General features: G+C 33.5%; 1 protein-coding gene across 9 annotated transcripts in view; it reads right to left on the bottom strand.

Moving 5' to 3' along the window:
- Nucleotides 1–488: 488 nt before the first annotated feature.
- CDK19 (cyclin dependent kinase 19) overlaps nt 489–27,616 on the bottom strand; it is a 288,374-nt gene continuing 261,246 nt past the window's right edge. For all 9 annotated transcript variants that reach the window (XM_074310097.1, XM_074310098.1, XM_074310105.1 and 6 more), the window contains 7 exons: nt 21,750–21,893; nt 21,490–21,559; nt 17,480–17,552; nt 14,057–14,154; nt 13,138–13,216; nt 8,519–8,788; nt 489–4,960 (listed from right to left, as the gene is read on the bottom strand). In XM_074310097.1, the coding sequence (XP_074166198.1) occupies nt 4,829–4,960; nt 8,519–8,788; nt 13,138–13,216; nt 14,057–14,154; nt 17,480–17,552; nt 21,490–21,559; nt 21,750–21,893 (866 nt within the window). In that variant the 3' untranslated portion in view covers nt 489–4,828. The remainder of the gene's footprint in view (nt 4,961–8,518; nt 8,789–13,137; nt 13,217–14,056; nt 14,155–17,479; nt 17,553–21,489; nt 21,560–21,749; nt 21,894–27,616) is intronic.

Here is a 27,616-nt window from a genome sequence, read left to right as displayed (position 1 = left end):
AAAATGGAAGTAGAAATGTTATACTTACCAATTTTGTACTTTTGGCTTACTTCATCATGTAGTAGTATCTTTTAACAGAAAATATTTTTAAAATTAACTTGCTTAGTCACAAAATGCAAATCCTGTAAAAAATAGAATACATAAAATGGGAGAAAATTCCTAGTGAAGAGGCCTTTTTGTCTGTTTTTGTTTTCTCTTGAAAATAGCTTTGTGTTCATATATTTAAAAAATAACATTTTCCTAAGAACACTTAGAAACCCCCTAATTTTATCCTTGAGATTTTGCAGGTTTGATTTCTGTGGTTTTGTGATATCATAAACATCCTAAACAAAATTACAGATTGCTGCTCTGTGGGAGACCATTTCCACCCTCTGCATTCCCTGTGTAATCCTTATAATCTTACAAGTACACTGATCCCATCTCCACTTCCTTTTCTATTATTATTACAAATGTATATTATTTCAGATTTTAAAAATTCACACAGAAACAAAGTCAATTAAATTTTATTACAACCAAGAATATAAAATAAATGCAATTAATTCATTTTAGTTTCAACAGTCATTTCAAGAATGATGTCAAGACAACTCAAATGCAGTAAATTCTTAACTCGAAAGTAAGCAAGCGGTTCTTCCTGCACCCCTATCAGAAGGGGCACAGCTATCTGGCTACCGTATGAGTAGGGTAGCAAACCTTTGCGGCAGCATGTAAAGCATATATAGTACTCCATGTAATAATTAGAAAATGAAGAATGCGTGCATGTAATTATTGAAAGAGGAAACAGACAGGCACACTTTCACAAATAGGAAACATTGGGAAAATACAAACTAGAGCAATTTGGAAAGTATATACTACATGACATATATAAAAAGTTATTTAAATTGCTATTAAAAAGGACATCTTCAGTCCACATTTTGTGTAATACTTTTAGTGTCTACACAGACAGATCTTTTAAAAAAATTAAATAGTATTAATTTACTAAATATTTAAGAGATAACAGTGCATTAAGGATTTTTTTCCATATAGTAATACATATCACTCCTTTGTAGTGATATTATATAAGAGTATGTATGGCCTTATGTACAATACATTGTTTTTTTTTTTTTTTTAATCCTATAACAATTATCTTTGCTTAATGATATTTGTGGACCATTCCTGAAGTTTATAAAGGGAACCTAAGCTGCTATGTTTTATATAAAATGTTACATATATTTGAATACTTCAAGACTCTTTTTCTGAATGCTATTTCTGAACCCTCACCCATCAAGAAGACAATATTGCAGATATAGTGCAGGCAGGATTTGCAATTTTCATAAAATTTTTCCTTCATTGTATAGTTTTTTGCTACATACATTTACTCAAAGTATACAAAGTGGCTTATCTGATTCCCCTTTCTGTCTTTTTTTCTTAAATCCCGTCAACAGAATCACATCATTATAGGCAGTGATCTGTTGTCTTACTAAAGGAACCAGGCCATAAACAAATAAATAAGCAAATGTTAATTCCTATGTTTAACTGCAAAATGTGAAATGCTTTTGTGAGGGCAAAGAGAAGCTATGCAGAAAGCCAAAATTCCAAGTACTAAGTCATTTTTCAAAAATCACACGATACAAAAATATACTTACTAGTCCTTGGTCTTTGCAAGTTACTGCATTATTTATCTTTTTACAAAGGTAATTACAACCTCATTTTATCAGCCCTGACATGAGGAAGTCTAACCTTTACTCTTATATACCTTAAAATTCTAGAACACCTTTCTTCTAGATATACATTCATCTCACTGTAAAAACCAGAGAGAAAGCTGTTCTAAGATGATTTGCAATAGCAATGGCAGCAAACATGCCAAAAAACAATGCTTATTTTTACTTCATTTCCTGTTTTAGTTTTAAATACCCTGGTTTGGGGATCTCCATACACTCTATCTTTGAGCATACAGAGAAAATATTTCCCTTATTTTCAGATGAAGTTATGTTCATTTGGGTATAGGAAAATTGAAATGTAAAAATGCAGTGTTTCAAATTCTCCCCTTTGAAATGAAACAAAATAAATTAAAAGTAAAATTTTTCTAAAACAAGGTGAGAATGAGGGTGCTGACAAAACAAAAAAACCCTAAAGCCAAAAACTAATAGGCTATAACAAAATTCAGTACCAGCCTATAAAACTCATGACATACATAGTACTGTGAAATGTCTGCAAATGTCTCAAGTACTAAAGAGCATGACATTTTGGCCTCTGTTTCTTTTGCTTTCTCTTTGTCTCTCTCTCTCACACACACCCCAAACCTATTCTCACCACTACCACCTCCCTACCCCTCCCCCCCAAAAAGTAATCTCTCCTTTATGACAGGAGTACTTTCCTTCTAACTTTCTAAAGCACTTAGTTTAGCTTGGGCCATAATAGAGACTAGAGGATTATTGAAAGACCTTTATTAGCATCCCAAACACAATTTAATTTGCTTTCACTGCATTTACTTTGGTGCTTTCTCTCTTTTGAAGCTAGATTCACAATGAAACCTCTCTAATAGAACACTGCTTGCTTATAGGATCAGAAACTGAAATAAGAACCCATCTTTAATGGGTTTAGTAACACCTAATGATCTTGCTATAGCCTACCTATAAGGCAGTCATCACAAGATGTGAAACTCTTCACCACAAAGGACACCTTAGTTTTATTTCCCCAACTAGAATGTAAGCCCCTTTAGGATCTGGACCAGGGTTCTGCACTTTAAAGGGTATCTAGTCCAACACTAGGCACATAGTACGTGCTCAATAATTACTTAACTGACAGTTTTATATTGTGATTCAGTGTATATGATAAACTTATAATGCTGGCATGACTATAATGATTTAATTCAACATGCACTTATTGAATACCTACTATGTGCAAGGCACTGTACTAGACACCGGCTCTTAGCTGCTTTCTCACAAAAAGAATGAAAGGGAAAAAAATTACGAAGAACAAAAAATTTCTCTGAATGCAGCCTGTGGCCTGGTCTATAATTAGTCTTCATAGTTTTTATAAATGATTAATTATTAATTATAAACCTTATGCTGAGAGAAGTAAGACCTTCTGCGGGCCAAAACAATACATTATTAGTGCAAAATGTATACTGAATTCTCTCTAAAGTTTTATTTTATTTGAGTCTAGACCTAGATTATCAAAATCAGGTAGATGAATTAACAAATAGCAAAAAATTGTACATAATAAATCAAGGTTATTTCTAATTCTGGAAAATAATTTGTGAAATAAGGCTGATAGCCACTTCCATGGTTAAAAGCATTCTGAAGAACCCAGATATTTTCTCTCTTCTACTGTGATAAGAGTTGTCCATTTTTATATTACTTTATAAACACTAAAAAAAAAAAATTAAAAAAAAAAAAAGATTACCTTCCCCAAATCATTACTTTTCTTTTGAGCAAGGGCTCCTACAACTAGACAATGATGGGATGTCTAATTTGAGGATTATGGTAACTGGAATATTCATGATAGCTATTATAGTCTTACAATTATCTGCCTATAGATTTTAGGCACATTCATAAAGTTTTCTTCTAGGGCAAAAGAAATATTTCAGTGCAATGTAAAGCCTCTTAATAGAAAGTTGCATCAACAATAGCAATATTATGTATACATAATACTTATCTTAAACACGAAAAAATCTAGATGTTTTAACATGCTTTTGAAATAGTTACTTTATATTTAATGCAAAGTGAATGGGAATCATCAAATCTGTATTTTAAAAGATTAGCTTGTAAGCTTCTATCTGATTAACTTTAATTATTTAAGCTAATTAAGCAAGTTGGCCAAAATTGAAAAAAGGGATAAATCTTTAGAGAAGCCAACTTTATATACAATATGCATGAACAATTTTCCTTTGAAAGGTTAGGTAATACACTCTTTAATCAACATTCACTCCTTTCTAATCAAAGTCTAAGGTAGTTAAAATGTTTTTTCTTGCCTGCTGGTGTGAATGGCCAGAGGACAACATTTCACCAAAGTTCTGAAACCTTAACTAAGATGGTCTTAGCTACATTAAAGGATGCCCTAGAAAAATATTAAAACCATAAAACTTAATTACTGAAAACTATGTGGAACAAGACAATGATTCTTAAAATGGTGCTCCCTATGGATGATTAACATATCAATCACAATCGTTTAATTGATATTCAATTCACTAGCATGAAACATATTAACTGTATGGACCTAGAATGTTTTTCTGTTGTGGGTTCTCCCCTCCCCCCTCCCTATAACATACCTTCCCTGAAAACTAGACTAATAAAAACAATCAGTAAATATTCTGGAATAGTTAAAATGTTCTGTTTGTGACATCCATGAGCAAAACAGTAACATCCTGTGAAAACAATGTAGTGCTTTAAAAAGGTGCATTTCATCTGTGTTGCTGAACCAATATGCTTAGTATAAAACTATATACAGCTGAAATTCCAATCTAAAACATTAAAATTCTATTAAAGAGCTTTGAAAAGATTAAATCATGACAATTGCTACAGCATGAGAAAGGTGCACCAGGAATCCTTCAAAACAATGCTGAAGGTTAGAAAAGTTAAGTGCTGGGTTTAGATCAGACGTTTTATCAGAGTAACCACAATGGAACACATGCATGGGGAAGGGAGCTGGGAAACTTCACAAGGGCCTTCTTTAAGCTAATAAAGAAGGATGATAAGTCCACTGCAAATACTCAGTCAATACAGTTCTTCTCATAAACTTAAGAATCTTCTTTCTGTATCACAGTTGGCATTTTTGGTTCTTCTCACTGTGACCTTCATATTGCTAGAGCTTTTGACTTTTGGTTCATGAGGGGAATCTGCTGGGCTCCTCAGTACCGGTGAGCCTGATGAGTTGGATGGTACTGGGAGCTTTGCTGAGATGATGAGGAATAGCCCATGGTACTCTGGGACTGAGACGATCCCTGAACATTGCTTTGGTAACTCAGGCGTGAACTGGAGTGCTATGAAAAATACAAGGAAAATTTTTGTCAGAGGGACTGAATGTTCACAATGATGACCACAATAACAATTGGGGAAGAGTGGGAAGGAGAGGGGGAGAGTGAGAGCAAGAGTGAGAAGGAGGGAGGGGTGAGAGGAGAGAGGAAGAGGGAGAGAAAGGCAAAAAGAGAGAAAACTTTTTCTTTTTCATCATTAGGCTTCTGGTATAGAGGAAATCAAATATAAATAAAGTAGTTCTTAAAAATACATATAAAATACATATATACAGATATATAAAATGTATATAACTGCATAATACACAATCATATTATTGAATTCAATGTTTTTTTTTTAAATCTTTCATAATCATAAGAAAGGTTAGCCTTTCTGAGTAGAAAGCATTTAAAAATGGAAAAAATATCTCTGGATAAAGAACAGATTACAATTGGGTGGTTTAAATGGCTGTAGGAAAGAAGGCATTATTGATTTTAAGTAGTCTTTGGAATGGTTTCTGTTATGTGAAACTTGGAAGGAAAATATTGTGCACAGAAAAATTTTAACTAGGAATTTAAAAATGTAGAAGACCTTGAATTATCATTGGGGGATAGAGAGAAGAAATAATAGGTAAAGAGGTCCTCTTACTAGTGTTCAATACTAGTTGTTAACTTGATTTGCAACATATGAACTAAAAGAACAGTACAATAAAATAGTCATGGTAAAAAATAATTTGACAATCCCTCTCTACCTCTCAGCCTTTCTATTATATAATCATAATAATTTATGATGTAGAAAGTACTTTTAGCAACTTTGAAATTCTTAACTATAAAATATAATTATTTCCATTCATAAAACACTGACAACAATTTATGCTAGGATATACCTTAATATCATATAAGATTCCAAAATATTTCTCTGTGTTCTACAGACAAGAATTTCAAGGATACCTTCTAGCTAAATAGATGCCAGAGTGCTTGGTTTACAAGTACTGATTGTACTAGGCCACAATTCATAGCTAAGGCATTCCCAAAAGGTTCACTATAGTATAACTACTGGCATGAGCTAAAATTAAGATATAAGCTCTCTGCAAAAGAAAAGTGAAGGCTCTGACTTCACTTATGATATGGGGGAGGGGGGGGAAATCAATCAATTAAATAAAATTAGGGCCAACAAGTTCACTATCATTTGAAATACCCATTGCAGAAAAAGAAATGGGCTTAGTCTTAAGACCTGAATTCAAGATCCAGCCCCAGTACTTCTTAACAATGTAACTATAACTTAAACTTTGTTTTTTTCTCCCCTATCTTCCTTTTAATGGAGAAGGTGGCATTAATGATTTTAAAATTTCCTTCTTCCTCTAAAAGTCTCTCTAAGTCCAGGAAACTAAAGCTCAGGCTACTAATGTATTTTACTCAAACCTTATTACGTAGACGGTGTCATATATGGGAAGATAAATTCTTGAAAAGGCCAAGATGACAAAACATAGAAATTGGATTACCATAAGATTAATATTAGCAATGACTACTTTTCAAACCCTAGAGAAAACTTCTGGCTTAATTCATTAAATATGTCGAAACAACAGGCCTTCGATACTATGTTTAAAAAAAGATTCAGTAATGTGGTAGAAAGCAAATCATCTGGTATAAGAAGCAATGTTCCAATGAAGATCTTTTTCTTTAAATTCATAATTTTTTTAAAAATCAGCATATGGATTATCCACCACCATGGTAATTCTAAGGACGAGGACTGAGGAATTTTAAGTTTTATAGTAAGAACCATTCTTAACTCTGGCGGGAAAGACAGAATTTAAGTTGTATTCTCACCATTTAATTGCTTAACTAAAACAAAGAAATGGCAGCAAATTCATGAAGATGATACAAAATATAATTTAAGTATTTTGTTCATCCACTGGGAACAAACAGACCTTAAGAAAGAGGAGGGGGGAAAAAAAGCCAAATTTACATAACACACATTGCTGAAAAAGGCAAATTGTTTTTATTCAATCAAATCTGAAGTCTTGATTGGTTTAACTGATACAAAGTACAGGTATAACATTTCTACTTGCATTGAATCTTGCAATTCTTAGTGAAGATTATTGTGGGAAAAGAAAGAAGTGTGTTGAAATGTTCAAAATGGAAAGCCAAAAAGTAAGCAAGGGATTTATTAGGTTTTTTCTGATTGCTACATCTTTCCCACTTCATGCTAGACCCTTATCTCCTTTTTAATGTTTTTACTCCTTTAGCATCAAAATTATATGATCTATCTTCAGTTTCTATAGTCCTTTTGCTTCTCTTTTTCTTAGAGGATTATATTCTTTAATTTAATTACCTTTTTTCTGCCTTCATGCTCCATCTTTGTTTTCTTTCATCTTACTGCTACTCTGAAAGTTTTTGTTATTAATTCCCATTATTTATTTTTCTTTCTCCAAATGCTTATCTTTTTCAGCTTCTGTTTTTTCCCTTAAATCATAGTTTCTTAGTTATAAAGTGATTTATAGTCTCAAAATTTTATTCACATATAACAAGTTATTTTTTTAGAACTTCTAAAGTCTGACTTCCTTTCTCTTCCATTATTATGGCTAGCTTCCACTGTCTCCTATTAAAAGAAAATCAGTTCACATGATTTCATTCAAAGAAAAGATGACTTTTTTCCCCTTCTGTGTCTTAGTTGCTTATGTAGGTTACTGCCTGATTAAAAGTAGATAGGCAGCTTCCAAACAATCAAGGGAATATTTTGTCTCACTCCAAACCTATGAATAAAAAGAATGAAACTGTAATAGATAATTAACTCATGGTACTCTTGGAATTATATTGAACATGATAATACAACTTTCATTTTCATGTAAAAAAATATATCAAGTATTTCCAGCTTTTGGATACATCAGACTGTAAGGTTCCAACTTCAATATACTTCACTTTACGAAAGGAACACAAGTAATGTTGGTAAAGCTATAAATGAATAAAAAGTATTCTAGAAATAGATTTGGAACTATGCAAACTCAAGTGGCTAAAATATCAATACACTTAGACTCAAAAGACTTCCTTGCTGGGAATACACCTCAGCAAAGAATAAGAAAGTAGGTACTCATAAATGGGAAATGGCTAAACAAAATGTGCTACATGAATATAATGGAATATTAGTTGTTCTTTAAGAAATAACAAATATGACAAGTAAAGAAAGGCTTAGATTCATATGAATTAATATAAAGAATAGAAGATAATATGATTACATCAATGCAAATGGAAAGAAAAACCACAAAACAAACAAAAGTGATAGCTGTAAAATTACAAAACACAAGTTTGATCCCATAGATGAGATAGCTATAAAGACATCTCTGCTCTGTGCCTTCACAAAAGGGTATGTGGGAAATAGAAGGATAGGAGAGTTATGGATGAAAAACATTACATATACCATCAATTTTTTTTGGATGTATTTTTAAAAAAGTTCTTTAGGGGATCATTCTATAGAATATGGAATTCTATGAATAAATCCAATTAAATAAAACTCTAAAATGTCTTATTAACATTTTGATCATCTCATAAAATAAATAATTTGCAAAAGGTCTCAAAAACACAAGCTAATACCTGATATTCAGAAGGCATGACAGGCCCGCCTGAGTTAGTGCCTGAAGGTCCTAGCCGTGGTTTCTTATTTGGAGGCACTGGATTAAGGCCTGAGTCCTGGCTGTGCTGGAGCCCTGCCCCAGTACCCCCTGCTCCTGCTCCTGCTCCTGTTCCATTTGTCTGAGTGCTGTTTTGCTGTTGCTGCTGCTGCTGCTGTGGTGGTGGCGGCGCTGCCTGCTGTGGCTGCTGAGGTGCTGTTTGTTGCTGATGTTGATTCTGCTGTTGCTGATTCTTTAAAAAAAACAAATTAAAAGGAAGATATGAAATTCAAGTATGATTACTGTGTTACATGAATACTAATTTGAGTGTTATTTTTTATTCCTTGAGTATTTAAATTTCCCTTATCAGATCTAGTGGAAATGATTGAAGAACAGTGGAATGAAATGGGACGAACAGGTAACTGGTAACATTTCCCAACAGGGAGCTATTTAGACTATAGAAAACGGTTTCAAGGTAAATTTGGCATATTCTACTGGTAAGGATTTTTAAATATTATTATCCCAAAGTAGGTGACATTATGAAATCAATCCTGTACAGATTAAAAATAGCTATAGGGAATCTTTTCCATCTTTACTTTGGAAGTTATTCAAAGGGAATGGCAAAGACAGAAAAGGTTGTTTAAAAGAAGATAGTAATAACATGATGTTAGTAAAAAAGAAGATAGTAATAACAAGTGAAGCCAGAAAGCTGCTCAAGTTCTCCCAGTTTCCCTCAAAAACCTCATGAAACCAAGCCTCTGAACAGAATCTGATGGAATGAAACCAGTCTCCAGCTCAAGATATATTAGAAGGACTTCAAGAAAGGTGAGTTACACAGGAGTGAAAGAGGTGTTCAGCCCAGCTTAGACGATGGCCAGGAAAGCCTGTGAGAGGATCTTAATCATAGCAGATCAACAACTGAGACCCTTGAGCCTATCTCAGTAGTAGAGCAGACCAGTGGGGCAGCCTCCAGGTCTTGCACAGAAGGCATACTGCTAGCCCTGGGAAAAGAGATTGTTGCCTAAGATACCAGGCAGAACTATCTCCTGCTTTGAGCAAGATACCAAACACAAGGAGCCCTTGTGCTCAAAGCCAAGGCTCAGAGAGCACAAGAAGATTAGGACTGTGCCCCTTGAAGCCCAGAGGAAGAACTTGACCTTAAAATTCATAAAACTGAAGGAAGGAAAGGAAGAAGGGAAGGAAGAAGAAAGGAAGAAACAGAAAAGAACTTTGACTTTGGAAAGTGACAGGAAAGAGCAAAAAACTAACTCAAAAGAGGACAAAATGATCACAGGGGAAATCTCAAAGGGTGATATGAATTGGTCTCAAAAAAGCTTTTTGGAAGTACTCATAAAGGTTTTTATAAGCAAATAAAAGAAGTAGAAAAATAATTTGGAAAAGAAATGATGCAAGAGAGAGTAAACAGCTTAGAAAAGGAAGGGCAAAAATTGCCCAAAGAAAATAATTCCTTAGAAAAAAATACAATAGGTCAAATGCAAAAAAAAAATCCATTGATGAAAACAACACCTCAAAAAGTAGAATTGATCCATTGGAAAAAGAGATACAAAATGTATGATTTTCTAAAGAAAATCATATATTAAAATGGAAGGCTAATGGAAGCTAATGATTCCATGAGACATCAAGAATCAAACATTTTAAAAAGAATGAAAAAAATGGAAAATGGAAAATACTTCATTGGAAAAACAACTAACCTAGAATATAAATTGTGGAGAAGCAATTTTAAAATGTCTACCTGAAAGCCACAAATTAAAAAAAAAAAAAAAAAAAAAAAAGAGGCTAACAGTATTCTTCAAAAAATCATCAAGGGAAAATGCTGATAACCAGAACCAGAGGGCAAAATAGTCATTGAAAAACATCTATCAATCACCTCCAGAATGAGATCCTAAAAGGAAAACCCCAAGAAACACTGTGGCAGAACTCCAGAACTATAATCTGAAAAAAAAAAAAAAACTTTAAGCTGCCAGGAAAAACAAAAACAAACAAACAAACAAACAAACCCAGAAAAACAACTCAAGTAGGAAGGAGCCACACCTTCCCAAATCCTTTGCATGATTATCCATAATAAAATTATCTACAATAAAGGACTCGAGGGCCTAGAATAACATATTCCAGAAGGCAAAGGAGCTGGACTTACAACCAGGAATCAACTATTCAATGAGACTGAACATCACCTTTCAGGGGACAAGTAGATAACAAGGGAGAATATAGGATGGAAGGAAATACACAGCTGGTAATAATAACTATGAATGTGAATGGGATGAACTGTCCTTTAAAATGGAAGCAGATAGCTGAATGGATTAAAGATCAGAATTATACAATGTTGTTTAGAAGAAACACATTTGAAACAGAGCTATATTCTGAGTAAGGATTAAAGGCTGGAGCAGAATTTATTATGCTTCAGCCACAGGGGTAAAAAAAAAAAAAAGACCGGATATAGCAATTCTGATTTAGATAAAGCAAAAAATAGATTTTTATCAAGAGAGATAAGGAAGGAAACTATATCTTGTTAAAGGATACTATAGACAATGAAATAGTATTGATAGTAAATGTATACACATCAAATGGTACAGCATCCAAATTTTTAGAGAAGAAATTAAGTCAGTTACAGGAAGAAATAGACAACAAAACTATATTAGTGGGGTAACGCAATCTCCCCCTCTCAGAATTAGATAAATCTAACCTGAAATGAACCAGAAAGAAACTAGGGAAGTTATGCCATTTTAAAAGAAGAAACTGAACAAATCATCAGTGAACTCCCTTAAAAACAAAAAAACCCAAACTTTATAGGGTCAGATGGATTCACAAGTGAATTCTACCAAACATTCAAAGAAAAATGAATTTTTGGGAAATTAGCCAAACTGTCCAATTCCTTTTATGATATAGGATGGTAATAACACTAAAGTAAGAAAGGCCAAAACAGAGAAAGAAAATTACAGACCAATCTCCCTAATGAACATTGATGCAAAAATTTTAAATAAAATATTAACAAAGAAATTACAATATCTTATCAGCAAGATAGTATACAATGATCAAGTGGGATTTATATCAGTAATGCAGGGCTAATTCAATCTAAGGAAAATTAGCATTAATCATATCAATAACAAAACTAACAGAAATCATTAATTTCAACAAATGCAGAAAAAGCTTTTGACAAATTACAGCACCTATTAAAGAGCATAGGAATAAATGGAGTTTTCCTTAAAATTTTAAGCAGCATCTATCTAAAATCATCAGCAAGCATTATTTATAATATTTATTTATATAATTATATTTATAGGTGCATACCCAATAAGATCAGGGGTGAAACAAGGATTCCCATTATCACCACTATTATGAAATGTTGGCTTTAAAAAAAGAAATTAAAGGAATTAATTAGAGTAGGCAATGAGGAGATAAAACTATCACTTTTTTGCAAATAATACACTTAGAGAATCCTAGAGAGTCATATAGCCATCTATAGTCATGAAAAAATGCTCTAAATCATTAATGATTAGAGAAATGCAAATGAAAACAAATCTAAGGTAAGATTAGTTAAGATGACAGGAACAGATAATGATAAATGTTAGAGAGAATGTGGGAAAACTGGGACACTAATTTGGAAGTATGCCCAAAGGTCTATAAAACAATTTCATATGCATTGATACAGGAGTGCCATTCCTGGGTCCGTATTTCAAAGAAATCATAAAAAAAGGGAAAGGGGCCCACATGTCCAAAAATGTTTGTAGCAGTTCTTTTTGTGGCAAAGAACTGGAAAATGAATAGATGTCCATCAACTGGGGAATGGATGAATAAGCTATGGTATGAAAGTAACGGAATATAGTATTGGTCTATAAAAAATGGTGAATAGGCTGACTTTAGGAAAGCCTGGAAAGATTTATATGATTTAATGCTAAGTGAAACAAGCAGAACCAGGAAAATATTGTACACAGCAACAGCAAGACTGGGTGATGATCAATTACGATAGACTTGGTTTTGAGTTTTTCTCAGTGGTTCAGTGATCCAAGACAATCCCAAATAAACTTTGTATGGAAAATGCCATCCACATCCAAAGAGAGAATTATTGAAGCCTGAATACAAGTCAAAACATACTATGGTCATTTTTTTTTCTTCTTGTGGTTTTTTTCTTTTTGTTCTGATTTTTCTCTCCCAATATGATTCATAAGGAGATATGGGAAAAAAAAAAATGAATGTACATGTATAATCAAACCTCTACCCTATTTTAAAAACGTAATTGGGGAAAATAATTTTTTTAAAAGTTAAAAAAATATAATAATGTCACTCAAATGCATCTAATAATAATTAGCTATAAGTAATGATAAATAGTCTTGAGCCTGTAAGTTTATTTATTATGTTTTGGACTTATAGGTATATTTTACAGTACCTGCACCTCTCTGAGTACTGAAGGAAACAGATTCCTATATAGCTAATTGAAATTAATAACTATTTCTCTGGGCATAATAATTGTACTTTCTCATTTATTACTTGCTATCTGGAGAAAGTTGTGGGAGTGACTGGGGCAAAGAATAGCAAGAGTCACAGGCAAAAAAAAAAGGACTTTTAATTATACCATGTAATTTGTACCTTGTCTCCTTTTTCTTCAGGCTCATCCTCATTAAGAAATTCTCGTTTGGGATATGGAATCTGACAGCCAGCAAATACACTGGAAAACACCATAAAATAAATGACTGCATTATTTCTCAAAACTATAAATCTTTAAATCTTGCGAGTGTAATAATGTCATGTGGTTGCTCATCCTTCCCTCATTTCAATCTATGTCTCTCTATGTTTAACCCCAATTTGCCAATACCATCTGGGTGCCTTTTATTACACTATCCCTCCATAGAAGCAAAAATACAAATACAATTCTTTATGTTATTTTAGTGCCATCTCCAAACTCAAGCCTTACAACAACAATAATATTTTGATTTCTAACAGCTAAAGTTGAACACAAATTTGCCTGTACAACTGGAACAAATTTCTCTGAGGGATATTTGTTCTATTTCTGAATCAGTGCAGAAAATTGCTTTAATGGGTATGACAAAGATGATGATGACGATGATGATATTACTCTAAAAGCAGGAAAAGAGTGTGGCTTGAGGTACTGGGCATGCAGCACAAGTTTCCAATTCTGTACTCCTTTACTGGCTTATTAGCTCCTAGCAGAGCTAAGGCAACCCTAAGAGGCCACTTGCTTCTTTAAATTAGTCCTGCATCATTAAACTGAATGTTCTCTCTCAATTACTTGAAGGTTTTTCTCATTCTATACCTGCCCTGGTTCACAACTTACTGAAATTTGTTTTGTTTTGTTTGGTAAGCAGGGTGGACAGAGGGAAGCCCAGAATCCCAAATTCTTTTTCTCTATAAATTTCTCTAAAGTAAACCTAAGATAAGACAACCCTTTATTTTCAAGTACAAATTCTGTTTTAAAATGTCCTCTCTGTGTTCAGGTTTTTATCAATACATACAAAGAAGGTAAAAAGATGTGGGGTGGGATACATACTCTGATGTAGGCAGAGGGTCCTCTTGGAAATAGGGATCCTGCAAAGCTTGTTCTGAGGTAATTCTCTTTGTGGGATCCATTGTAAGAAGTTTCTGAAGCTAGAGATAAAAGAGAGACATAGAATGAATATTTAAAATTAAATTTGGTAGGTATAGGTAGAGGGTGTATATGTGTGGGAAGGAGGGTATTATGTATGTATATGTGCATGCATGCATGTGCATTTTACAAAGGTATACCCTGGCTCACTTTATCATGAGAAGAATTCACTTACTTATATAATATGGTTATATAACTGGCAGAAATCATGAGTTGAAATATTTTATCATTTCCTATTCGTGGCAGTTATTAAAAATGAATTCAGAATGAGAAGAAAAAGTATTTCTTTGTCAAAATAGGTGATATGGTAGAAAAAAAAAAAGAAATGGGAATTTGAAGACAAAGAGTCAAATTCATCTTCTAACACTATCTGTATGACCTTGAGCTCTCTAGGCTTCAATTTCCTCATCTGTTAAATCAAGTGGGCAGCTAGATGGCCCAATGGATAGAGTACAAAGCCTGGAATCAGAAAATCTTGAGTTGAAATTTGATCTTAGACATGTAGCTATGTGACCCTGGGCAAGTCACTTAATCCTGTTTGTTTCAATTTTCTCATATGTAAAATGAATTGGAAAAGGAAATGGCAAACCACTGTAGTAGCTTTGCTAAGAAAACCCCAAATGGGGTTTGGAAGAATCAGTAATGACTGAAAAGAATGAATAATAACAAAAAATAAAGTAGTTGAATTAAATGCCCCTAAAGGTCTCTTCTCTCAATATATGATCCTTTGTTTCAAATATTGAATTTCTGTGCATCAATGTCATAGAAAATATTTGAGAATAAAACTAAATTCAAACATTATTTACTGGGGACATACTTATCTATTAAAATGACATGGTATTACACATATAAAAGAATAAAAGTAAAAAATACAGCTGCTATTCTCATTGAGTTTACAGTTTAAGGTACATAAGGAGAGGGCTTAGGGATTACAGAAAGATTATTTAGGAAGAGCCTAATGAGAGGAAACAAGAAATGAATGTGAAGTAAACAAGAAATCAGGCCTGAGCTAGGGTGGCAGTAAGAAATGGAAAGTAGGAATGGATTATGACAATCTTGTTTGAATTTGTGGTAATTGGAAGGATTACCAATGCAATCAATATATACAGAAAAGCCAAGAAAAGAAGCCAGTTTCCTTAAGATTGGGGAGTGGTGGGACAGCTAGGAGAAGATACTCTAGGAGGGAGTTGGAAATGCTATCAGGAGATAGGTCTATCTAGACCTAGAGAGAGAATTGTCAGGCAGACATCTGCACAGAAGTAATAGCTTGTGCCACAGAGATCAGTGATATCAGTAAAGAGTACAGGGAAAGAAGACTAAAGACCAAACAATGCCACATCTAAGAAGCAGGAGAAAGAAGAACGAATGGAGGGGAGAAGAAAGGAATGATCAAAATAGCTACTGCTTCAGTTCTCTATTTAGATTCCCATTCCCTTCTCACCTCGAGTACTGCAATAGTCCTGGAATTAGTCTCCCTGCCTGTAGTCTTTCCCCTTCCAATCTATCTTTCATACTTCTATTATCCAAACACAAGCTATACCATGGTCTCACCCTTGCTCAATAAACTCTAGTGGCTCACTATTACCTTGGGAATCAAATACAAATGCTTCTGCTGGGTATATAAGTCCTTCACAATTTGACTGCACACTCTCATTCCACCATCATGAAAACTGATTGTGTGGTGATTTCTTACACATGACATTTCATCTCTAATCTATGTTCCTTTGCAAAGACTGTCAACATACCAAGAATGAATTCTTTTCTGATCTCTACCTTTAGGAATCCCTAATTCTGTAAGGCTCAGGTCAAATGTTCACTACAACACGAAACCTCTCCTAATATCCTACCCTCAAGCTGCTGATGTCTCTGTTATTTTTTTTTTTTTTTTTGTATACGTGTTGCATGTACTTTTATGTGTATACGCTATCTTCCTTGATAAAATGCAAGCTTTCTGAGTAGAGCAATTTTTACTTCTGTCACTGATTCCCAGGATTGGTATACAACAAGCATTTAATTACGGCCAATTTTTATTTATATATTTATATATAGATATACTTTTATCAGAAACATTTCAAAGAGAGAATGGTGTTCAACAGAGTCAAATGCAATAGACCACAGAATCATACTTTTAGAATTGGAAGAATCCTTGAAAAGACACCAAGTCAACTTCACATTTTACAGATGAGGAAACTGAAGTAGAGAGGTCAAGAGAGTTCCAATGAGTTTCACAGCTAAAAAAGTATCTAGGGTACATTTGAACCCAGGTCAAGAAAAGTAAGAAATGGGAAAAAAAAAGGATACTACATTTAACATATACTGTAAGAAGGCAGTTTCAGTAAAGTAGTGAAGATAGAATCAAACTACCAAGAAAACAGGTATAAATAGGTAAAGCAGAAACAACGAGTATATACTTCTTTTCTGAAATACTTAAAGATTGAAAGAATGGAGACAGGACACTAATTGGGGGAACCATGAGCAGAAGAGGAGTTAGGAGGGACAAATAAGATGTAAGAAATAGGATATTAGTGATGAAGCAAGATTTTCCAAGAGATAAGGAGATATGGGATTTGAAGATAGGCAAGGCAACAATCTTGGGGGAAAGGAAAAAAAAAAAGAGTTATTGGAAAAGAAGGCAACAGAGTACACAGATAAAGAATGATCAAAAATGTTGGTGGAGCAGACAAAAGATAAAAGAAAAATTTTGAGGTGAAGAGGAAGGGATTTGAGAGAAAGGAGAAGGGAGGGAGAAAAGAGAATTTGCTTTTATGTAAGCAAAAACTATGTGCCAGAAACTAGGCTAATCATTTTTCAAATATTGTTTCATTTGATCCTCAAAGCAACCCTTTGAGATATGTGCTGTTATTGTCCCTATTTTACAGCCCAATGATACTGAAGCAACTGCAGTTAAGGAGATAATGTGATAATAGATTTGAATAGTTCTTTAATAATACAATAGATTCAATGATTAGTTAAAAAAAAAAAAAAAAAAAAAAAAAAGTTCTCTTAATGCTGATTAGAACTTTATATCAGTGAGATTCAAAAATTACCATAGACTAAGTTTCACAGTTGGAAGTGGTGATAGGGGAAAAATTTTCAGGAAAGAAACAAAACAAGGATCCTTCATTTTTCTATGTAATCTCCATATTGTTACAAAACTGTAATTTTTTTATAACCATAAATTTTCTTAAAGGAGAATAAAAATTATAAATTCTTCAATAAATTATTAAATGTCATAACATAAAATTCTCTCCCATTCTCATGAAATTTTAAAAAAGAAAATAGTTATTTTTTCCCTGATAAATTATTGCTTTAAAAAAATTAACTTACCAAAAGGAAAACTTTGCTGTCAGGCTTCACTTTGTGTTTTTCCATATATTTTATGAGGCTACTATTGGCATACCTGAAAAAAAATCACATTAAAAATTATAATTCAATAGTAATAAAATCTCTGATTAAGAAAATCAGTCACCAGAAAAAAAGTATTAAGTATTTTGTCACTGTGCCTCATATAATTTTTCCTTTTAATAGTGGATGTTTCAAAGCTGTCTTTCTTATGTACATATACATTCAATAAAAAAAAATATTTATCTTGGCAATGACTGAGAGTGGGGTTGAGAGTGAAGTAATAATGGGTAAAGGAAAAGTGCTAAGTATCTCTATTTTCTTGGTCCTAATATTAGACCTCCTCTTTCTCTGGGCAATCTTCACCATTTTTGGCTCCTATGTTTTCACCCCTAAAACAGAAACCTGTAGGCTAATATTATTACTGAAGCATTCTATTGTTCTATTTCCAATCACATTTTTTCAATCTGATTGGAGGGCTGGAGGTCAGAGTGACAAATTCTTCCCAATGCCTTCCTTTAGAGAGGATAGAAATTGGACTTTACTCCACTTAGCATGTTCTTCTCTTGCCTAGTTTTAAGTCTGCAAAACTTTCAGCTCCTTTAGAACTCCTACTCCTGCTTTGCCTTCCCCTTCTTTTGTGTATAAGATTTTAGATTATAATCTTCATAAAGGCAGAGACTATCCTTCCTTTCTTCCTTCCTTGGTTCTTTCCTTCTCTCCTTCTCTCCCTTCCTTAAAACTGGATCCTCAATACTTAGCTTGGTACCTAGCAAAAAGTAGCATCTAATAAGCATTTACTGAATTATTAGACTGGTTTGTAAAATGTAAACTCTTTGAGTATGAGAAAAAATTTTTTGTCATTTTTTTCCCCCTTATTCCTAGTACTTAACCCACCATCACAAAAAATGAAATGTATAATTTAACAGACAGAAAGTAACTTGTTACTGATGTAGGAGCCATTCCTCAATCAGCTATTTGAATATAGTTAGATTACCAACTTGTTACAGTCAATATCAAATAAATAAAAAGCTAGAAGAATAAGAAGGAAAAGATATTATATGAACCTGAAAGAATTTCAACTTGACCTAATTTAATCAAATTACTGATGTCAAATATAAGAAAATTAAGAGGATGAAGGTAATGAAAATTTAACCAGCTGCAATAAAGACCAAAAATTTTCTCAATCAAATAAACATTTATTAAATACCTTCTATATAGCACTCAGCGTGCCAAGTCTGGGGATGCAAAAAGTACTTTAAGTACTTTTTTAAAATTGAAATCTGTTTTTAGGACAAGGGAGTTGTTCAAGCTTCCTCTATAAGCAACTGTAGCTGCATTGGGTCCGTGCTGACTCACTCCTGGTGCTGGGTGAGTGTGACCAGGTCCCATGAGATTCTAGTGTTTCAAGGTTCACTATTTGCTTTTTGTATTCATGTTGGATGTTTTATAACTTCTCTGCTGATTTACTGCCTTGCAACCAGGGCAGAGTAGCCAACACTGCTGTAGATCCTCCTTGTAGATTCTTCAGTGGGCACTGTCCCAGGTCTGCACTGCCTGCTGCCCCAGCATCTGAGCTTGTCCTGCTTGTGCTTTGCTGCCTCCCTCCTGTTTCCAATTAAAACAGGTTTTTTTCTAGCAATCTTCAAAATTATTTTCTGCTGGTAATTTGCTGCACTCCCAATATTCTTGAATTTTGCTGGTCCAGATGCAAAAAGGAGCAAAAGAAAGCCCCTGACTTGAAGACTTTACAATCAAGGAGACAACCAAAATATGTAAAATCAGAAGTGAACAAATGGAAATGAATGACTCAATGAGACATCAAGAATCAGTCAAGCAAAACCAAAAATATGAAAAAAATGGTAGAAAATGTAAAATACCTACTTGGGAAAACAACTGACCTGAAAAATAGATGTAGGAGAGACAATTTAAGGATTATTGGACTTCCTGAAAACCATGATGAAAAATAAAGAGCCTAGACATTATTTTCAGGAATTCATCAGAGTACTGCCCAAATACCATAGAATCAGAAGGTAAAATAACCACTGAAAGAATTTACTGAACACCTCCTGAAAGAGACCTCCAAATTAAAACTCAATAGAAAATCAAGGCTAAATTTCAGAATTAATGGACCAAGATAAGAATATTGCAAGCAGCCAGAAACAATTTAAATACCAAAGAGCCACAATGAGGATTACCCAGGATCTAGCAGCTTCCACCTTAAAGGATCTAGGGCCTAGAATCCGATATTCGGAAAGGCAAAGGAACTTGGAATGCAGCCAAGAATAAACTTCCCTGATAAACTGAGCATTTTCTTTCAGGGAATTAGATGGACATTCAATGAAATAAGTGAATTCCATTTATTTTTGATGAAAAGACCAGAGCTGAACAAAAATTTTGACTTCCAAATATAGAACTTAAGAGAAGAATAAAAAGGTAAAAAGAAAAGAACTCTTGAGAACTATATTTCTGTATTCTGTGGAATTTCTAATATATGCATAGAGAATGCATGTATAACTTGATTTTTCTGTTATAATATAAAAAAGAAACTAGAGGTGGAAAAAGGATTATACCAGAAAACGGACAAAGTAGAGGTAAAATGAGGGAAATTATATCTCATGGAAGAGGCAAAAAAAAATTCTATTATAACTGAGGGAAAAAAAGGGAGAGAGATGAGCATTGTGTGAATCTTAGTCTCATCAGATTTGGCTCAAAGAGAGATATTACACATATTTGGTTATACAGAGAAACTTCTCTGACCTTATAGAAAAGTGGGAAGGGAAAGGGAAAAAGGGAAAGGGTAGAGTTAATAGACGGGAAAACAGAAATAGTAGGGCAAAAGTATAATAAAAGGGGAGGGGCTCTAAAGAGGGAAGGCTGCTTGAAGCAAGTGGTGCTAATAAGTAAAATACTGAGGAGGAGGGAAAGGAGAAAAGGAAAGAGAAAAAATATAAATAGCATGGTGGGAAATACAGAATTAGTTGTCTTAACTGTAAATGTGAATGGGGTAAACTCTCTCATAAAGCAGAAGTGGATAGCAGACTGGATTAAAAGCCTGAATTCTACAATATGTTATTTACAAGAAATATTTAAAGCAGAGTGATACATATAGAGTAAAGGTAAAAGAGCAGAATCTATTATGCTTCAAGTTTAATAAAAAAAGGGGTAACCATACTGAGGGAACCATCCTGATCTCAGATCAAGCAAAAGCAAAAATCGATACCATAGATAATGAAGCAATATCAATACTAAACATATATGCACCAAGTGATATAGCATCTAAATTCCTAAAGGAGAAGTTAAGAGAGCTGCAAGAAGAAATAGACAGCAAAACTATAATAGTGGGAGATTTCAACCTTGTGCTCTCAGAATTAGATAAATCAAACCACAAAACAAATAAGAAAAAGTTAAGAAGGTAAATAGAATACTAGAAAAGTTAGATATGATAGATCTTCGGAGAAAATTGAATGCAGACAGAAAGGAATACTTTTTTAAAAATAGTCTAAGATACCCACAATCTCTTTAACACCTTTTCCTGCCAGTGTCGAATTTCTAATAAACTCCTAGATGGCATCTTTATTCTTAAAATAGATTCTTTACTTACTTATTCTTCATCAATTATAGGATACAGTAAATAAATATATCATTTTTGTTTTCTCTCCCCCAATTCATCAGCCTAACTCTTTGATATTCAATGATTCATGCTATTTTATCATTTTAAATATGGTAATATAATCATGTAACCTTGAAGTACTTTTATTGTACTATAATAGAAGAAATATTTAAAGTATCTATTGATAATACCTCTTATATATATCTAGAATTCTTCCTTTATTTGGAGTCTTTTTTCTTTTTCATAACTACTATAACTGAATCATTTCCTACTTTCAAACAATGATTCACACCTAATAAAAAGTATGATTTAAAAAAAGAAAGTTTCAAACATTCTCATTGGGAGTTTTTGTTCCAGCTATATTTTACATAAAAGTACTTACGTTGTTCTTCTGAAGTCTTTTTGAAGTGTGGGATATTCTGGCATTTTTCTAATATCTTCCCAATCTTTATCTTACAAAAGAAAAAAAGAATGTATAATTAGAGACACAGATTGATATAAAGGAGAGATATTATGGTTTATCCTTCCTTAATATTTCAATGGTTACTGGATCCTAAGATATAATTATCTTAAAAGCTCACCATCATATTTAAAACTAAAACATACATATTATACACATTTTCTTTAATAAGAACAAATTACCTGCTGGGAATCCCATGACACTAAAAATACGATCTAGTTGATCATGATGAAAAGGATTGCTTGTTTTGATATCTTCCTGACGACAATGAAAAATAGGTTCTGAAGTCAATAGTTCAGCAAATATGCAACCAATTGCCCATATATCTATGAAGGAGGAAAAGACAACTTATCATATGTATGTATTACATTCACTGGTTTAAGTTCTCTTTATCACAGAAAAATTAAACTCTACATATGTAATTTAGTTTGTTCACTAAATAAACGAGACGTAAGAACTACATCAAAGATATTTATATACATATGGTTAGTACATACACATGAGAGTCAGTATTGCATAGTAAATGGCATGATGGTTTTAAAATCAAGAAGACTCGGCTTCAATTTCTACCTCAGACTAGTTATTGGACTCCAGGGAAAATGAATTAATCTTTTTTTTTTTTTTTTTTTTGGTGGGGGGGGAGGCAATTGTGGTTAAGTGACTTGCCAAGGGTTACATAGCTAGTAAATGTTAAGTGAATTGAGACTAGAATTGAACTCAGGTCCTAATGATTCCAGGGTCACTGGAATATGCCACCAAGCTGCCTCATAACTTAAATTTCTGACTTTCATAGTCTTCATTTATAAAATGTGGCTACTGTGAGTTCCTTTATCACAAGGTTATTATTATGAGAATAAAATGACGAGCTACATAACTGCATGCTAATGTAGATGGCTGTATCACCACACTCCAGGTAAAAAACCAAACAAAAAATATTAACTTTCACTCTAACAACTCTCTTTTAGCATACTTTTTGTATTCTGCTAATAGTAATTTATCTTAAAATCACTGAGGTTCTGAATGAAGCATAGAATTATAGCATAAAGGGTTTGTGGTATTTATTTCTGATGATCTTAAGTGTTTTCTGGCAATGTTCCTGTTAAGGAGCTACAAGTCTAATTTTCATTTAAAGTGGGGATGACTATATTAAATCTTATGAGTGATCTCTACAAAATTAATTTATATTAAAAACTATATATGGGTGATTTATGAAAAATGTGAATATACATTTATACAAATTTTAACATAGAAGCTGCTGAATGAAGTTACTATTCAGAACAGAATCACTTCACTAATTACAAAGGTAAAGTGTAAAAAAAAATTTTTAAAGAGGATCTAACTTTTCATTTAAAATGGGATGATGGTAGTACCTAAAGAATAAAATGTTTAACATTTTAATAAAGAATATTGGGGCAGCTAGGTGGCGCAGTGGATAGAGCACCAGCCCTGAATTCAGGAGGACCTGAGTTCAAATATGATCTCAGACACTTAACACTTCCTAGCTGTGTGACCCTAGGCAAGTCACTTAACCCCAGCCTCAGAAAAAAAAAAAAAAAAAAAAAAGGAATATTCATTGAGAACTTGCTGTAAGTAAAATAGTATAATAGATACTATGAATAATAATGATACCAGAAAAGCTCCCGTTCTTAATGAATTTATAAAGAATTGGCCTGGGAAAAAAGAGGGAATGTGGAATACAGGTTATCAAGCTGCTTTTTTTTTTTTTAAATTAAGACAGAATATTTTTTTAAGCAAGAAAAAAATTTTATATTTTATATTTTAATACAATATAATTTAATATATTATATATGTCAATATATAATACAATAATATAATTTAATAAAATTAATTATTTTAATATAATAATATATATTAATGATAATAATATAAGAATAGAATTCTTAAACTTTACATTTAAGAAGATTCAAAGCTAAAATATAAATATATTTGAAGGTTTTGTCATTGCTTGTTTTGTCATTTTAATTGTGTCCAATTCTCCATGACCCTATTTGGGGTTTTCTTGACAAAGATATAGGAGTAATCTAACATTTCCTTTTCTAGATCATTTTATTTTTAAGATAACCATAAGGTTAATTGACTTGCCCCAGATCACACACCTAATAAATGTGTGAGGCCAGATGCTTATTCTGAAGAAGAGTTAAAGGGGCCATGGTGGTTATATTCAAATATTTAAAGGAATGTCATGTAGATAAGGGGTGAATCCTACTCTGGTTGGTTTTAGAACTAAGAGAAATGGGTCAAAGTTGCAAGTAGCAAATATTGTCCTGATGTAAGGAAAAGCATGTTGCCACTAAGAGTTATACTCAAGTAAAAATTTAATCCAGGAGATAGTGAGTGGGTTCTCTCTCATTAGGAGGTCTTCAAGTATAAATGAGATAGATGATAACTTTGGGAACATAGTAAAAGGGGTTTGTGGCTAGAAATAATCCTTCCATTTTATGATTATATTTGATTTTAAAACTTTTGGTGAAGAAAAGAATAAAACTGTGCCAAATCCGTTAGAAATGTAATATAGTACTTCCATTCTTTAAAAACATCTTTTGCCAAGTCATTTTCCTTTCTCATCCTGAAAATCACTGTCAGGGACTTGCTGAAGCTTCCTGAGTAGGGGAGTGAAATCTTGAGCCCAATGCTTTAGGAATATGTGGGGATATAAAATTTTAATAAAGTTAGACTAGAAGCTTGGAAAAGGTTATTACAATAGTCCAAATGCACACCTATATTTTCATAATAAGCATGGAAAAAGCCAGAGAACGCTCAGCCTGCAATAGGGTAACAAAAGACAAAATAATAAATGCTGGAAGAACTAAGAGAAAAAAACGGGCACATGAACATACTATAATACTGTGACATCCCAATATTCTACTTAAAAAACACAAGAACTTACAACTATAATAGAAAAGTTATTAAATTATGCATATTCTTTGATAGCTAGGTAGCTGCACAATAGATAAGACTTTTGGTCAAATCTAGTCATAGAAAATTCCTGTGTAACCTTGGGCAAGTCACTTAACCTGTTTTCCAGTGGAAAAGAAAACAGCCAACCATTTCAGTATCTTTGCAAGAAAGCCACAAGTCCACATGGTTATGAAGACTCAGACACAACTGAAAAATAACATTTTTAACTCAAGAATATGATGCACATACTCCAAGGAGATCAAAGATAAAGAAAAAGGTGTCATTTATGAAATTATTCATTGTAGCCTCTTTTGTGATAGTAAAGTGATGAGTAGTAAATTGAGGAGTAAATTGTGGTCTAAACAAAAATGGATCAGTTCCTTTTCTCTCTCTCCTTCCTTCCCCAAAGTAACCAATGGCGGGTTCGGCAGCAAAGGAATTTGCTACTTAATGCTGTATGGAAACATAGTCTATTGATTAGAATGGAAACACCGGAGAGCCAGTGGGCAAAATGGCTGCATGGTACAAGGCCATTTTGCAAAGAGAAGATTCCCATTCTCTCTTTTATGCAGCGATGTAAGGAGGTTCCTGAGAGTGATGTAATAAGATAAGGATTCTCTTGTTATCTTTTGGGGACAGACAGAAGTCTCTTCCCAAAAAGGAATTTCCTGATGCCATTTGGTCTATCTGAGCAGATTAGAATGGGGGCTGTAAAACCCTGGCCATCTCAGATAGCCCAAAATAGTTTGACCACATCTTGTATCAAAGATCCAAGTCCCAAAGGAAGTTGGAGATCAAACAAAGAATACCAAAGGGGCTACCGCCCTCAACAAAAGGACTAGAAGAAAAGTAGGTTTTCAGTAACTGGAAAATGGTTAAACAAATTACAATAGATACATGTTAATAAAATGTTCAGTTATCTCAATTGTGTCTGGATTTTCATGACCCCAACAGGGGGGATTCTTGCAAAAGAGTGGTTTGTCATTTCCTTCTTCAGCTAATTTTACAGATGAGAAAACTGAGATAAACAGGGTTAAGTGACTTGCCCAAGGTCACACAGCCCAAGGTGGCTGAGGCTTAGGAACATGACCTAGGATTTTATTCACTATGCCACCTTAAACATGAATAACTCAGAGAAGCTCTGGGAAAATCATGTGAACTGATGAAGATTGTAGTAAGTGGCGCAAAAAGAGCAATTTTTATACAATGATCACAAAAATGTAAAGTAAAATACCAAAGAAATTGATCAATATATTTACCAAATTATAACTTCAGAGGACAGATGGCAAACCATGCTCCTCTTCCTTCTCTTGGAAAAGATACTGTAGAATTAGTCATAGCTTTTCAGCCACAGACAAAGTGTTGGTTTATTTTGCTTAACTATTCTTCATTGGATAGTTAAGCAAAATAAATAAGACAAGAGTCTTATTGGTGTAGCTTTGTTTATCCTTCAGTTTTAGATCTGCTAATTAATTCTTTCGGTTTGTTGGGGATATGCAGACTTTTGATGAGACAAGGCTCGGGTGAAGTAAAAGAATTTACTGAATTATATGTAAAAGTAGAAGTTTAAGTTTATTATAAATCATGGAGAGATCTCGGTGGAGCAGAACTCTAAGATGGAATTAGAGTTCTGTCTGTTCTGCCCACCGGCCCATTCTTCCCACCCACCTTCATGCAGAGCTATTGGGTTTGAATAGGCTTCAGTAAGGCTATAGAAAGTTTGATTAGTGATAGTTCAAATTGTATAGAGCTTAAGTGGAGGTACTTAACAGGAATTCAGTTCTATTGAAATTTAAGTAGGGGTACTTAGCTTTAGTTCAGCTCTATAGAAAACTTGGGTAGTGTCAGCAGAACTCTATAGAAAGGTAAATTAGTGGTACATAACAGAGGTGGGGTTGGGCTGGCTTCAAGGTCAGGATAACGTGGAAAGTTATTTTTTTTAGGGTCTCCAGCCTCAGTTTCCCTAGTCACATCTATGGAGATACTCCAGACTAAGGTCCCAAACAGACCCAGGAATCTAACAGGTAGAAAATATTCCCCAAAATATGTCTCACTGTGTATACTAAAATCAGGAATTCTGAGACACACAGGCAACCAAGCTACAGAAAAGATATACCATTCCTATAGGTATGGTTTTACCCACATCATTTTGGTACAACATATTTCCTGTCTTAACCCAGTTTCTGAAAGAAGTCATCAGATAAACTGATAGAGTTAACATGGTCAGCATAAAAAATTGGAGCTCTTACTCCAAGGACTATTATGCACAGAAGAGCAAAAAGGACTTTACACTTCACAGAGTTTGTCGTGTTATGAGAATAAGTGTAAATTTGCTGAAGCAAAGTTCACTATACCTCCCTCTTTTAATTAAGATCAGTCAGTCAGTCAAGAAATATCACTAAGCACCTATTTTACATAGCAGACACTTTATTTAAGCCTTGAGAACACAAATAGGTTAAAAAAAAATCCTTGCCTCCAAGCAGCTTATAATCTAAAGGGAAAAGACAAAAGGAAACTGAAAAGATGGAGTGATACCTAAGGAATGATGGAGAAAGCAAAAAAGTCCCAGTGGAAAATGAGAAGTTTGAATAGAACTCCCTCTTTACTTAGAAGGAGGTTCTGCCATACAACAAACTATGGTTCAGTTTGTAGAGTGCCCTACTTCCCACTTTCTCAATCACCCATTCATAACCTTAGTGTTGTCTTTGACTCCTCATTGTAATATTTATCTAATCAGTTATCAGAACTTATTTCAATCTTCACAATGTCTCTCCTCTTCACTCAGATAACTAGAAGACTAGTTCAGGCCCTCTTTGCCTCTCACATTACTGAAGCTTATTACTGGGCAACCCTGTTTTCAAAATTATTCTCTCCCCATTGTATCCTCCTCTATCCTGCCTCTATTCAGATGGCAAAGAACCTATATTCCTACAGTGATAAGAGTTTTGTAGAAAAATAAATGCTTCTTTTATTTCTTAATAAAAAGCAACTGAGTAAATGACATGGGCGAGGAAACATTTATTTTTTATTTCAGAAATTATGGGCAATGGAGTAGAGAATTTAAAAATTAGATTATTTAGATATCAAAATGGTCACTGTGTGTAGCATGGTTCCACTGAAGGAGATGGGA

The sequence above is a fragment of the Sminthopsis crassicaudata genome, chromosome 4 (genome assembly GCF_048593235.1).
Source record: "Sminthopsis crassicaudata isolate SCR6 chromosome 4, ASM4859323v1, whole genome shotgun sequence".
In the NCBI taxonomy this organism is placed as follows: Eukaryota; Metazoa; Chordata; class Mammalia; order Dasyuromorphia; family Dasyuridae; genus Sminthopsis; species Sminthopsis crassicaudata.
The sequence above is the reverse complement of the archived record's forward strand: the minus strand, read 5'-3'. Positions and strand labels throughout refer to the sequence as shown.